Consider the following 14795-nt stretch of genomic DNA (forward strand, 5'->3'; position numbering starts at 1 on the left):
GTGTTTGCATGTACCTATTAATTTAAAGTTCAAACTGGTAATGAAGCATGACTGAGATATGAACCTTTCTACAATTAAACCCCATAAGTTTCAATGGTGCTAAGATGTCAAGAGCAGTTGCTGTGTGATGGCAGAATTAAGCTGCCCTGTTTTCCCTGTTTCCTGCTGAACTGACCAGATGGTGTGCAGTTTGCTGAGCCATGTGTCCGGTGGGACAGTGGCTCCGGGTCCTTGTACCAGGGCAGAGCTGAGGTACCCTCCCCAGGCAGGATACCCAGAAGGTGCCTGGCCGTGCAGGCACACATGACACTGCCTATTTTTGTGAGAGCAGCTATGTCCCAGGAGGCAGATTCCTGCTCTCTTCGTCAGGGCGGCAGTGCGCAGGCAAGAGATGGGCTGTTTTGGATAAAGCTGTTTATAGCGGCCTCTATTTCAAGCTGGGGGAGCCCGAAGCACATTGCTTCTTCCTTGAGGCTAAATTTAGCCACTTCTGTTTCTGCACATCCCTGAGCAGCAGGATCTTTTTTTTTTCTCCTCCCCTTTGGTGCCGCTGACTCTGGTTTCAGAGTGGGGACAAAAATAGTCCTGGCAGGCATGCCAGGCTGAGAGCTTTGCACTCACTATCTCGCTGCAGTGATCCTGGATTATCTCAGGGCAGGGGACTGCTCTGGGATCCCTCCTCCCGCGCTGCAGCAGCGCTGGGTTTACCCAGCAGACTGCTCCCTGCTGTGGTGGTATGAAACACCACAAGCTTCATCCTGTCTGTTCTTCCGTGGCAGCAGGGGTAGCCACAGCTAGGTGCCCCGCTATGTTATCTCAGACCTCCACACACCGATCTGCCCACCCACTGGCGCTGCGAGCAATGAGAGCTGGGAGCATTCCATGCAGTGCCATGAACCCTTCCTGCTGCCCCACGCCTATCCAGGACGCAGCCAGCTCTGGCAGAGAAAGCATTGTGGCTTGCCTGGTGATCATCCTGGGCATGGGGTCTGCTAGGAGCCCAGGGCATTCTGAGCTGGGCTGGAGCTGTGCCGCTTGCTGCACAGCCCCTTGTCCAGGCCACAGACAAGCAGCTGAGATGGCAGCTTTTGTTACAAGCTGTACCTGTTGCTTTGCACCTCTGACCTGTAGGGAAAAGGCCTGTTCCTTGGCCTGTTGCTGTCCTGGGAGATAGAGCATGGAGGTGTCCATCTGACATGCCCTCTGTGTCTCTCCACCCTGCCCTAATGTCCTCTGCAGCAATGTTGAGCTCAATCAGCTGCCCCAAGCCTGTTTCTGTTTGCACCCCATGTGCTCGCTGGGCTGCTAGCCCTGCCTGCTGCCAGACACCCTCCACCACCTCCTTTCCACCCTCTTCTGTCTGATGTACCATCTGCCCAGTCACCATGCATTTGGAGTTAGCAGCAGGAGCTGTCTCCCTGGCAGGACCAATCCTGCACAGTGCTGGACCCAGGCCCCTGGTCGCTCTTGTCCATGTGAGTGCTGGCAAATCTCCATCCGTTTCATGCAGCCTTCAAAGAAGTGAAGTCCTGCAGGGTCGGGCTGTGCATGGCTTTCTGTCTGCTGTGTATTGAACCATCATTGTCCTGTACAAATGGACTACTGGGTTTTTGTAGGTGCAGCCTCTGTGCTGGTGAAAGAGTCCAGCTCCATGGTTGGAGGTGTCTGGCAGGTGCCTCCCAGCTCACACCACAGCAGGACTCAGGCCAGGCTAACGGGAAGGGATTCAGTGTCTGCTCTGATTTTTCTCTAGGTCTTTGTGCCCCCCTGTCCTTTCTGCTGTGCAGATCTCACCCCATGGAAACGCATCTGCACAACTAGTTGTAAGACAGGTGCTATGGCTGTACTGAGAGTGACCTTGCTTTACATTTATAGGAAAAGCTTGGATCCCCAAGCAGAAGCCAATGGATCCTGTTTTGGAAAGTGTGACCCTGGAGCCTGAATTGGAGGAAGCCCTTGCTAACGCCTCTGATGCAGAGCTCTGTGACATTGCTGGTAAAATAGTTTCACGTGAATTGGGAGTTCAGGTTGTTTGACTACTAGTTTCTTTCTGTTTGTTCTTTCATGGTAAATGAGCTATTGAGCTTTTTGCTATTAATCTGAATGCTGTCAGTTTGGACAGGATTTATTTCTTTGTTTAAAAAAAAAGGAAAGAAGTGTATGTTTAAAGTTACTCTCAGCTCTTGTGATTTAATCAGGACCATGGACCAAAGGTGTGAAGGGAGAAGAATCATAGAAGCATAAAATCAACTAGGATGGAAAAGACCTTTAATGTCATCAAGTCCAACCATTACCCCAGCACTGCCAAGACTGCCACTAAACCATATCACTGAGGGGCTCACCCACATGGGGTTTGAACACTTCCAGGGACGGTGACTCCACCACTGCCCTGGACAGCCTGTTCCAATGCCTGATCACCTTCTCTGTGAAGAAATGTTTCCCAATATCCAATCTAAACCTCCTCTGGCGCAGCTTGAAGCCTCTTGTCCTGTCACTTGTTACCTGGGAGAAGAGACCAACCCCCACCTCACTACAACCTCCTTTCAGGTAGCTGTAGAGAGCGATAAGGTCCCTGCTGAGCCTTTTTTTCTCCAAACAGGCCACCTAGCCAGTTTCCAACCCAGCGAAGAATACACCTATCCAGGCCATGAGCAGCCAATTTCTCCAGGAGAATGCTGTGGGAGACGGTGTCAAATGCTTTACTAAAATCCAAACAGACAATGTCCACAGCCTTCCCCTCATCAACCAAGGATTTATCAAGGGAACAGAGTGTGCTCTTTAATCTCTTCTCCTGACTCTGCCACTGAATCTTGCAAATTGCAGCCTGTCACCTTCAGGAGCGCAGCTTTCTTCGAGCCAAACCTCTAGGAAACGATCAAGCAGACCCAGTGAGAATGTGGATTTCTTGTGTAACCTATTATAAGAGCTGTCAGGTTAGAGTCGACTTGCAATGGATGCTCAGGGATGTGATTTGTTAAGAAGCTTTTCCAGCTCATTGTAAAGCTATGGTTTTCTTGCGATTTGTGTGCTCGGTCGGTTTTGTGAGTGTTAGTTCACAGGTGAGAGAATTCAGCATTGAAAGGTTGGTGCACCTGATGACCGAGAAGCAGGTTGAAATGCACAGGAAGCTGGAGAGGGGGGCAAAGCAATTTCAGATGCCCTGTTCAAGCGCTGACAGTGTGCTCTCCACCAGGAGGCTCAATGAGCCAAGGGCAGGCGTGGTCCCTACCTACCTGAGGGGCTTACACCTCCATGCTAGGCAAGTTCAAGCAGTGTCCCATTGCTGCTTTCCTGGCAGTGTTTTCTGAATGGAGGTGACCTCCTGCAAGCCTCCTTGCTCTGCCACTTCAGAGATGACAATATTGGTATCTTGCTGAAGCCAGTAACATGGACTTAGCTCTGTGACTGGGGTCGGGTATATCTTGGCCAAAGGAACGTGTGAATACCCCTGTCGTGGTTCAACATTAGTCTCAGACTAAAGCCAAAACGCAGCACTGTACCAGCTGCTAGAGAGAAAATTAACTCTGTCCCAGCTGAAAGCAGAACAACCTCTTGGTGCTTTACTGAGCTCACACGTCCCTGCTGATCTAGCAGTTGATGAGTATTTCAGTGCTACTGGTTCTTCTTCCAGTTCCATTTCCTTCAGACTTCCATACTCCCTAGCAGTACCTTCCTGGCCAGAAGTCTGTAAGATAGCCTGTAGAATAACTGCATCAACTAGACATCTTCTACATAATAATACCATACTCTGTCTTAGAAATGTGTTTCTGCGTTAAGGCTTCCAACATAAGTACCCTGGCCAAGCACTGCATCTCTGGGTTTTTCTCTGTGTTTCTAGAGCCCTATGAAGCCCTGTCCTATAAAATCTGCCTTTCTAAACTCCAGATCTGTGCAGCAGTTATTTTCACAGAGGAACGCTGTTTTGGGGCACCTTGTTCTAGAATTGTTGGGAGAATGCACTTGAAGTGGTGGCAGGAGAACTGATGAGATACAGGCTGTGCTGAAATCTCAATATTGGCAGTGGCAGTGTTGCTTCTGCCTGCTTAGCAAGGCTCATTTGTAGGAGCTCGTTTTGCTCCTGCCCATTTAGCGGGGCTCATTGTCAGCCATGGCATATTGGATCCTGAGCTCTTTTGGGTGGCTCCCACCAAGTCCTGGAAGGGCTCCCATGCTTTTGGTCAGCTGGGGGAGGCAGAAATGGGATGTCTTCTTTCTCCCAGAGTTCTTTGGATAAGACATCAGCAAGCACCAGACTCACAAACAGCAGGTCCCTCTTGTCTACCAGCACAAGCTTTAGCCCCCAGAACCCTGCATGGTCATAACAGCAGATCCTTCCCTCTGTTCACAGTCCTGGCTGGTAGAGAGATTCTGTTGTTGGAGTAAGCCATGTTTGGGGCATATGTGTGTCCCCAAAATGCTGAGCCTGCAAATTATTTCTATGGGCTGTTTTGCGCTCCTGAAAACTTAATCTGTGAGTACATGGCAGAGGAAGGGGCCAACTAAAATAAAAACAGCAAACCCAAAGTGCCCAGCCTCACTCAGGCTTTCAGACAGAGGCTGCTTGGCTCTGTGAAATCCAGTCAGGGGTGTGCTGGGGAGTGGATGGTGGTGTTTGTTCACATCCTTTGCTGCAGACTGTTCTGCTCATGCAACCCAGACATGGAGTCACAGTGAGCTGTCACCATACCAGATTCCGTTTGCGTTATGGGCCTCAGGGATAGCCTTCTCCTGCAACTCCTGGCCCTTCTTGGCCAAGCACTGAGGAAGTGGTGATGGACTGCATAAGAGGGGAAATGGGAAAGCAAAGTGCCTTTGTGGTGGCATGTTTGAATTTTAGGGGGTTATGTCCTTTACTTATTTTAGCCACTGTGCCCATCTGGAGGCCAAGGTTTCTTCAAGTGTGTCTGATTATAGCAAGTATTCATGTGTCTGCATTTTTCTTTAAAGTCATATCGTTATAAAAGAAAAGTTGATTAAAAAACCAGTTTATTTTCAAACATGAACTTGCTGTGAGTAGCAGGGTTATTTTTAAAACAGAACTTTTGCCCAAATGTTTCTAAGCCATTGGCTTCCCATTGCTCATTTGCAGCTGGCAAGAATGTCAGCAGATCCCCCTGGGCACGTTTCAGTATGCATTTGCATATTGGTTTTGAGCTATGAGCCTGAGGTACACAAGTTGGCAGAAGTTCAGCTCTTGGGCTCCTACAGTCTTTTGCTTTTGTTCATACCATCACTTTCTGCATTTTGTCTGAGGCAGCAGAGCCTTAGCTTCTTACGGCATCAACTTCCAAGCGTACAAAGATCAATTCAGAGCACACCACCATCACTGCCCCTGCTTGTTGTTGAGTAAAAACATGGTGTGTGTTGCCGTCACCACTTTGTATGTTGCTGCCTGAGGGGTCGGCTTGTCTCTGCATGGGATGCAGCACATCTCACACACTGACTGTCACAGTGAGTGGCATATGCCCAAAGGGGATGAGGATGTGCAGGCTCCTACTCGGCTGGACCCCTTAGATTAAAGCCTACCAATGGCAATTTTAGTGTTTTATTATCTTCGCCTCGGTATTTTTGTGTGATGCTGAATCAAGTTGGCTACTGGGAAGCCTTGGCTGTTTGTCTGTTTGTTGTCCACAAGATGATGGTCCTCTTCTCCCATGAATCGTGCTACATTGGAATAAACAAGGGAGCACATCTGAGCCCTGTTGTGTATTTATGACAGCCAGAGGGCTTGGTCCCACCTTTGTATGTTGTTCTGTGCTTGCCCAGGGAAAGGTAATGTGCTATGTACCCCCATCCCAGGAAGCACAGCATGTATGCATCTTTTCCTGGCTTTGGAGCCCATAATAACTCATGTTGTCCTTCTCTTTTTCTGTAGCCATCCTTGGTATGCACACCTTGATGAGTAACCAGCAGTACTATGAGGCACTGGGGAGCAGCACCATCGTGAACAAAGAAGGGCTCAACAGTAAGTGGTTTAGAGTGTCAGCAGGCTGCAGCGTTTGGCTTTGAAGCTGCTAGTAGAGGCAAAGTGGGAATTATTTTTAGGCTGGATGCCCTCCATCACCTAGGTTTGGACCCTGCTAGCATTTAGCAGGAGGCAACATGTCCTGTGGCAGTTGGCCCCAGTGGTGGGCAGCGTTTGTGGATATACATGAGCATAAATGGAGCTGATGAATGCTTGTTCAGTCTCTCATCTTACATCTATGTGTCCAGTCATGCACTGCTTCTGGAAGAGGCCATGCTGCTGCTCAGGGTGCTTTCTGTTTCACATGTCTTGCTTGTCATTACACTTGCAGGTGTAATTAAGCCCACACAGTACAAACCAGTTCCGGATGAGGAACCGAACTCAACGGATGTGGAGGAAACTCTGAAGCGAATACAAAGCAATGATCCTGACCTCGAGGAAGTCAACCTTAACAATATTATGGTATTTGCTGCTTTCTACTCTCCTCTCTTAGTAACAGGACCAAATATTTGATACACAGAAGGCAGAGACCAAGTCTATTTTGCTGCACAGTGATACCATAACACTGTGTGTAGCCAGACGAGGAATGCCAGTGCTTTCCATCTCTGTTTTGGACAACAGGCGTTGTTACCTGCTGTGGGGCAATAGTAGCAGGACTCCTGTAGATGCCTGAAAGAGCGAAGCTGTGTTTAGGGTAGTCTGGGAGACCCATCTCCAGCCTGTCTGGTTAAAGGCATTCTAGGTTGTTTTAACGGTTTAGTCAGGCACATTTTGAGGGACAGGGGGCTGTTTATGTTAACATAAAATGGTGTGAAGAAAAAGGAAAAATCCGTACACTTGCAATTAAGATATGAAGAAACTTCCCTTCTTGCAGGTAGCCCTGTCCATCTCCCACCAATTTCTTCTGTGGGACACCTTTACTACTTGTAGAGAGCAAATCAGGACACAGCACCAGTTCTTAGTTGCCTCTGGGACACATGCACATACTAAAAAATACAGTTTCCGTCTGTCTGCCCTGACTCCAGGACCTCCATCCCATGGGGTCTGTTGAATGATGATATATTCAAACAGCGAGTACGTGGTTAACTGCACATGCGCATTGAAAACACTTGTGCCATGCCACCTGCAGCTTTCTATAAGGAAAAGATTTTTACTTTTGTGTATTTGGTTCTGCCTAGTGACCCTGAGTGTCCCGTGAGGACAGCAGGTTGAGGATCCGGCAGGCAGGCACTTTTGTGTGTGTTGGAGTCACGACTTTGGGACACAGTTTGGAGAACTGGGGAGCGGTGGAGATGGTAAACTGCTGGCCCCTGTGTTATGGCTTTGACTATAGGCGATTCCACACGGTGGGGTCCAGATGGGGTGGCAAGAACTCCAAGTTGAGGATACCACTTAAAATTTTAGACAGGCAAAAAATCGTGCATCTGAAAAGGGCATCTAAAGTGCTGGATAAGTGAAAAATACTCATTTTGTAAGAACCAGGATAAGCCGCATGGATTTATTTTCTGGGCTGAGACCTAGCATGGCAAATATTAGCCTGAAAGAAGTTGTATAAAGCAATCAGAGGTGTCTGTGCTTTGTACTACAAGGAGTTGGTTTCATACCTTTCTGGATCAGGCCCTGTAGGTGGAAATTTTCCTGAACATGACATTAATGTTGCTCAGTGCTGTCATTTGTATTAAAAAGTGCAGGAGCAGTGCTTTGTAGGCTCGTGGATCTTAGTTACATACATCCCCACAGCACTTGCACTCCTAAATAGATGAGTTTCTGGGAGATTAAATTAAAGAGCAGAGACACTGTAGCTTCAAATCGAGGCAGTGAGCTATCAGCAGAATGGGAAATTGAATCATAGAATAATAGAATGGTTTGGGTTGGAAAGGACCTTAAAGCTCATTCAGTTCCAACCCCCTGCCACAGGCAGGGACACCTTCCACTAGACCAGGTTGCTCAAATCCCTGTCCAACCTGGCCTTGAGCACTGCCAGGGATGGGGCAGCCCCAGCTTCTCTGGGCAACCTGTGCCAGTGCCTCACCACCCTCACAGGGAAGAACTTTTTCCTAATGTCTAATGTAAATCTCCCCTCTGTTAGTTTAAAGCCATTTCCCCTTGTCCTGTCACTACATGCCCTTGTAAAAACTTCCTCTTCAGATCTCTTGTCAGCCCTTTTAGGCACTGGAAGGCTGCTCTGAGGTCTCCCTGGAGCCTTCTCTTCTCCTGGCTGAACAAGCCCAACTCTATCAGTCTTTCTTCATAAGAGAGGGGAAGACATTGCAATGCTCCTTAGGCGACACTGATTATAGCAATAGAACTTGTAAAAACAAGTTTATCAACCTCTTCTTAAATTACTTCTGTGCATTTGGTGATTTGACTTGGGTAAGAAATTTAAAGTGTCATCTAAATGTATCGCATGTTCCTTTATATGGCTAATGGCCTAACAGGTTTTCTGCACTTCTTTTCACAGAATATTCCCATACCAACTCTAAAAGCTTTCGCGGAAGCGCTGAAAAATAACACCTATGTGAAGAAGTTCAGTATAGTTGGGACACGGAGCAATGATCCTGTTGCTTTTGTAAGTACTGTTGGCTCATCGTCTTAAAGTTGTGACAGGAGCTGTTCCTGGGCAAGGTATTTTTGGAGTTACTAAGTGACTGCTTTTGCACCTCACGTCATGTTTGGCATGTTCCGTGCCTCTGGTGTTTGGTGCTAGTGAAAGCCAGCGACAGACAGGACATTTGTGGAGATTTGGGACAGACGTGTGGAGGTTTCAGGATGCAATCCTTTAATCCTGTGTGGTCTCATATTTGTCCTCAAGGATCTCCCGGAAGAGGAGCAGGAGACAAGAACTGACTTCCTAGCGGCACTTTGTAAAAGCAGTTTGTCTCGTATCCTACACCAGGGCCACCCCTCTGGTTTCTGTTGGTACAAAGCCGTACGCTGCTGTGTGCCCACCATCCCTCCCGTCGCACATGTCTGCTCCAGCTCTTTCGTATATTCCTTTGTGCAGACCTGTGCAGAAGCAGGACTGCATCTCTTCTGTGTGGCCTGTGTGAGTGCTAAAGGGTCTTTCTGGCTGCTGCAAGGGGTCTGCAGCATCCACATGTCAGTAGGGATGCAGGGAGGTGTTCAGCATTCTGCCTGGCTCTCATGCTACCTTCCAGGCTGCATCCTTGCACGCTCCTCCAGCACCACTGCAGCCAGTTTTTGGTCTTCTTTACCCAGGTCATTCTTGCCTACCTCCACGCACACATGTGCACACAAGTTGCCTGTTACGAAAAACCCTTCTTTTTGGAGAGCAAGTACAGCCCTCACAGTATTTCAGGCACTCTGTACTGGGAAAGGAGCCTGTTTAGGCAGCACTCATGCTGTTTGAGGGCCCATGGAACACCGTCCGGGAGCCAAGTGCTGTGTGAATGGGTGCGGGCTAGCCCAGCTACTTGGGCATCACTCACTGCTCCTTCTGCTTCATGGCATAGATGGGTCCTCCCATGCAGCTTGTGAAATGAGATTGTCAGATCAGGACAGGAGTGTGCCAGCCCAGTTCTGGTCTTGCCTGCTGAGGGAAGCAGAAGAGATTAATATGGTTGTGATGCTACTTGGGAAGTTACCTTGGATGTGGAGAATCCCTTGTTCAACACAGATGCTCTTCTCTCTGCCTACTGTGATGGGAAGCATCTCAGCCCAACACAGAAGGAGCAGTGCAGAAAGGAAGCAGGGCTGAAGCTGGCCAGCATCCCTGCTATCACCATGCTAGCTTTAGAAGAGGGAGAGAAGCTATCACAAGGCATTCATAGGTGTGGACTGTCATCTTTTGGGATGGTCCTAAGGGTTTGTCCATATGAGGTTTCGCTGTGGCCTCCCACATGCTCATGTTCAGGAATCCCTTTCACCCTACAGAGCTCTCCCATCTGGTGGCAGTGAAACTGCTCAGCACACGGGGTCCTCCCAGTGCCCTCCAGAGGCAAGGGGAGCTGAACCCCTGCTTCTGAACCCATGAACTCTGCCTGACTACCAGCTCTTCCCGCCCCCCTCTGCCTGCAGGCACTGGCAGAAATGCTGAAGGTCAACAACACGCTGAAGAGCCTGAACGTGGAATCAAACTTCATTTCTGGGTCTGGGATCCTGGCTGTTGTCGAAGCGCTCCAGGGCAACACCTCGCTCGTAGAGCTGCGCATTGACAACCAGGTAAAGCCTGCACCAGCGGGAGCCCTGAGCCAGTGAACGCGTCCTGGGTGCAGGAAACTGAGTGGCTGGTCAAGGTGGAGGGCAGCAGCCCGCCACCACTGCCAGGTTGCTTTGAAGAGGTTTCAGCCCCTTGCTCCTGCTCCAGTTCCTGAGCAGCATCTGCTACTACACACAGTTATCAGTTTTCCATGGTGCTTGTGTTGCCCTGGAGAGCGGTGATGCAGCTGTCCGCACCTCTGCAATATCACCTTGCTCTGAGCTCTTGCAGAGACTTAAATAATAATGTCTATTTCTATTCTATAGAAACTGAAATGTACAATAGAAGAGAAAGAGATCTCCAGAGTATGTAGTGGAGCAGGCGCTGTGGCATGTTTAGGTCCCCCAGAAACCCACAGGGTGGTAGTAAAACAGCTGAGCTAATGGGAACTTAGGGGCAGGTAACTGGGAGTTCGAAATCATAGTTTCTCCAGACATCTGTGAGCTGCAGATCTGTCCAAGAAATAAAGTCTGTGGGCAAAAGAACTTGTGGGAATGTCTGCTGTGGCAGTTGGAGCCACTTGGTTGTACCAGGAATAGGCCAGTGTTTCACCAGCTACAAGTCATGAATGCTAAATGGACCAACAGGTCCAAAGGCAGAGGGAAGGGGTGGAGATGGCAGATAAAAGTGCTTGTTCTGAATTGTCCTCTGACCTGACCAGCTTGCTTTTCTGTTTTCTAAAGAGCCAGCCCTTGGGCAACAAAGTAGAAATGGAGATTGCGAGCATGTTGGAAAAGAATACCTCCCTACTGAAGTTTGGGTACCATTTCACTCAGCAAGGTCCCCGGCTCCGTGCGTCCAATGCCATGATGAATAACAATGACCTAGGTGAGTTGGGCTACAAGCCAGGGAGCATGGGAAGATTCTGTGGGCAATTCCTGGCAGAAGCAGGGCAGAACTTGAAAGCTCTGGTGGATGTGCTTGAATTAGAAACCACCTCTTGAAGAGTGTGATGATGCCTTGCCCCCTGAGGAGGAAAGCAGCCTTCACTGACTGGTTCCCCAGTGCAGCTGCTCTTGGACAGGGTTGCGGTCCAAACCTGGAGACATGGGGCAGCTAGATCTCCCAGAAGAGGCAGCATTTTTGGCAGTAACAGTGGGTCTTGTTGGGAAGGAGTGAGAGCTACTAACGTGCTTCGGCACAGCACATGATACAGCATATGGCACATGCATTATGAGCTGCCAGCACTTGTGATTCCTGCCAACTGCTTGTCTTCCTCTAGCTTCATTCCCACTTTAACAAGGAGATGAAAAGTAGTAGAGTTGAACTTCGATGGCAGTGGGACTTGGCCCATCCCCTTCGGCAAAACAAATTGGAAGTGTTTCTAGGGAGAGGTGGGAAGCCACATGGCATTGAGTTATCTTTATACCCTCAATGAGTGATGGGAACTGCTTATGAAGCAAAATGTGGGCAAGTCTGCAAACTGCCGTTTCAGCCGACGCATGCGGCAGGGGCTTTCCATTGCTTGGCTACAAGCTGCTGTAGAGCACTGGGAATCAGTCCCACAGAGCAGTACTGAATGCAGCCAACGTACCAGTCACGCTGGTTACAGACATGATAGCACCGAACTCCTTCCCAGCAGTGGCAGACAACATATCTGGGAGAAATAAGCAGAAGTTTGCACATTATCTTTTTTGTACATGAGGAAGAACCCATGGGAGGGCGGTATGAATGGTGTAAGGTATGAATGCCAGCCATGAGAAATGGTGGAAAACTGCAACCACGTGCCTTAATCTGTGTGTGGTTCACCACAGACAGGGGCTTCTGTACCTTCACAAATCAACTAAAGGTTTAAAAGCCACAGAAGAAGTTTAAGTGGCTGCTGTATTTAGACAGATGATAAATAGTTTGTTTTAAAAATTAAAGAAAGGTCAATCTTGCTTCAGCCAGCATCGTGCTCTTAGGAAGCATGGCCAAGCATAGGAGTATGTGCCAGTTCTTCAGGGACCACACTGAATACTCAGTATTATAGTTCACTGCACATTTATTCTGCCTGTGGCTGCATTCTTGGTCACTAGAGAGCTGCACCAGGAAAGGCTGGCTATTTTCTGTCCTTTTGAAGAGAGCAAGGTTTTTAATGACCGTGCAGCACCTGGCAATCAGCTGGAAGATTTGAATCCAGTTCCTGCTGTTTATTGTTTTATTGTTCCTGCTGTTAAAGGGAAGAATTCACAAGTTGCCTTCCATGTAACAGTTGTGAAATTTGTCTCTCTTTCCATTAAGATCTGCATTTTTTTTGTCTGATCTGGTTCTTGTTTGCAGCTCATTGGTCTGATGGTCTCTGGCAATAGCATCTCAGCTCTACACCTGGACAATGTATAAGAATAGAAAAACTTTATTTTCCTCCCTGTCAGCAATAGCTCTCTGCTTGTGCTCCACTCCAGTGCTCTTGCCTATCGTCACCTGATGCTGGCAGAACTTGGGTTTTGGTCTCACACCTTCTGTTCTCTAAGATGCTCTGTATGAACCAACTATAAGGCCTTTACATTCATCCTCGTGAGCTAGCTTCTGCATCCCTTTATACTTTTTATTCCCTTTTTTCCTCACATACATTTCTTGAAAAGTCATGAGTGTAGCTGTCAGAGCTGTAAATCAGCTTTAGGAGTAGATATGAGGCTGCTTTGACTGTGTTAACCATAATCAGAGGGCTGGAGGCTGAAAGCTTAGGATAAGAAAAGAAAATAGATTTTTTTTTTTTTTTTTTTTTTAAATTTGCAAGGGCAATTGAGAAAAACTAGCAAAGGAAAAACTGTGACACCCATCTCTCGCTTTTGCATCAGTTAGCATCAGATGATGCTTTGGCCAAAGTCAGATTACAAACTGTGTGAACTAGAATTGACTGTAGAATAAGGGAGGTAAGGCTGAAAGTAGCTTCTGGCCCTAAAAATTCTTAGGGACAGAAACCTCATCTTACCTTCCTTGATTTTAAACTGCGTAAGGCTGTGTCTGCTGCTTAATGCAGGAATTCAGAAGCTGATGCTATCCTGTTTCTTTCCTGGCAGAAAGTAGGTCTCTCGGCTCCTTTGCACAGCGGGTAAGCCAAGCCTGCCATCCACGTCTTCCCGTTGCCATGACTGACTCCTCTTCTTCTTTTTCAGTGAGGAAGAGAAGACTTGCAGAGTTGAACGGGCCTATTTTTCCCAAGTGCAGAACTGGAGTGTAATTCCTGGCTGTGGAGGTCATTCCCGGTGATCTGTTCTACACTGTGGAAATCTAAAGGCAATAAGTGCCTTGACAGAGTATTTGTGGTGCCTCAGTTCTGTTTTATGCACTATCAGTTTAAATTAACTAGTGGCTGTAGTTGAACATTTTACCCAGTAGGTCTGTTGATGTTTTCTGTAGAGTTGGAAACTATTCAAGCCAGTGACAACCTGCCAACTTTATGCAACCTCAATTTAGAGTACATCTCAGTGTAAAAGTGATTCTTAATTAACCTGGGACTTAATTTTTCTATAAACTTCCTGCACGGTGTTTCATACAGTCAGGATGTGGTATGCATGAGTGAAAGATACAACTGCTCCACACAAATTACAGAAGTGTTAAAAAAATACTTTATTTTTTTCCCCCAAATTGATCTCAAGCAACAATGGAGGAGCAACTAGTTTAACAAGCACTTCTACTACCTGGAAACATGGCTAATTTAAAGAATTGTGAATTACAGTTTTTTACTGACCTTTGCTGAGTCAATTTGTTGGAGGTGCTGTATCAAACACATCCTCATGTTTCATTTTCTCCACCCCCTAATTATAAGGAACTTAAGGCCACCAATTATGAAACAAGAGTCCCAAGACTTGAGCAGTTTAGGATGGGCTAATACTCTTCTACCCTATCTATGTCTGAAGAAAAGAGTCACCTTTAGAGAAGTGACACAAATCCTAAACCCACAGAGATGGCCAAACTAATTATCTAATCCTTACTCCCTTCAGTTTCCTAATGTTAAAGCGTGTGTCCAAATACTCACTGGAAACATGTCACATTCTCTCTCTTTCCTGTTTTGTCTGGATGACCGTGTCCACTAATTAAATTTTGTTCTGATGGGGATTTTCTTTTACTGCCATTCCTAATGTCTGCATAAGTGCAACAATAAGTGTTGTGCCCTAGAAAAGCTGGTCAGTGAAATAGCCCACCTCTGAACTTACACTGCATACAGTCTGATAGCTTTTTGTCAGACAGTCTACCACCCATCATCTGGCCTGGGAGGAATTCCTCACAGGCTTGCATAGTCCCCAGACATGCAGTGGACCCAGCCCTATCCCATCCAAAACTCCTGCTATTAACCTGGGTGGGATCCTGCTCTGTAGGAAGAGTCTCCTGTCAGAAGCACTGCCATACTAAAGCCTTATTCTTGGTCTGATGACATGTCCTAGAAAATGTTTTCACTTGCTAGAAATCTGTCTGTATGCATCTGTTAAGAGTGAAGTTTTGCAGCCTTTTACGCATACCCCTGCAAAAGTCCCCCAGACTCCTTTAGAGCTTGTGCACAAATACCACCTGTGATTTATCTCTGACCAGTGAAAGAGAGAAACACTGTACTTTCAGCAGTGCGGGAAACATGTTTGTTGCTCTTCAAAGCTTAATAAATGCACCCGTGGTGTCAAATAAAGTGCTTCA

General features: G+C 47.5%; 1 protein-coding gene across 3 annotated transcripts in view; it reads left to right on the plus strand.

Annotated features, from left to right (window-relative positions):
- Positions 1–14787, plus strand: part of TMOD1 (tropomodulin 1) — a 30466-nt gene extending 15679 nt beyond the window's left edge. For all 3 annotated transcript variants that reach the window (XM_030471231.1, XM_030471232.1, XM_030471233.1), the window contains exons 4-10: positions 1876–1995; positions 5876–5965; positions 6297–6427; positions 8427–8534; positions 10004–10147; positions 10868–11012; positions 13283–14787. In XM_030471231.1, coding sequence (XP_030327091.1) covers positions 1876–1995; positions 5876–5965; positions 6297–6427; positions 8427–8534; positions 10004–10147; positions 10868–11012; positions 13283–13347 — 803 coding nt within the window. In that variant the 3' untranslated portion in view covers positions 13348–14787. The remainder of the gene's footprint in view (positions 1–1875; positions 1996–5875; positions 5966–6296; positions 6428–8426; positions 8535–10003; positions 10148–10867; positions 11013–13282) is intronic.
- Positions 14788–14795: the final 8 nt, after the last annotated feature.

The sequence above is a fragment of the Strigops habroptila genome, chromosome Z (genome assembly GCF_004027225.2).
Source record: "Strigops habroptila isolate Jane chromosome Z, bStrHab1.2.pri, whole genome shotgun sequence".
Classification (NCBI taxonomy): Eukaryota; Metazoa; Chordata; class Aves; order Psittaciformes; family Psittacidae; genus Strigops; species Strigops habroptila.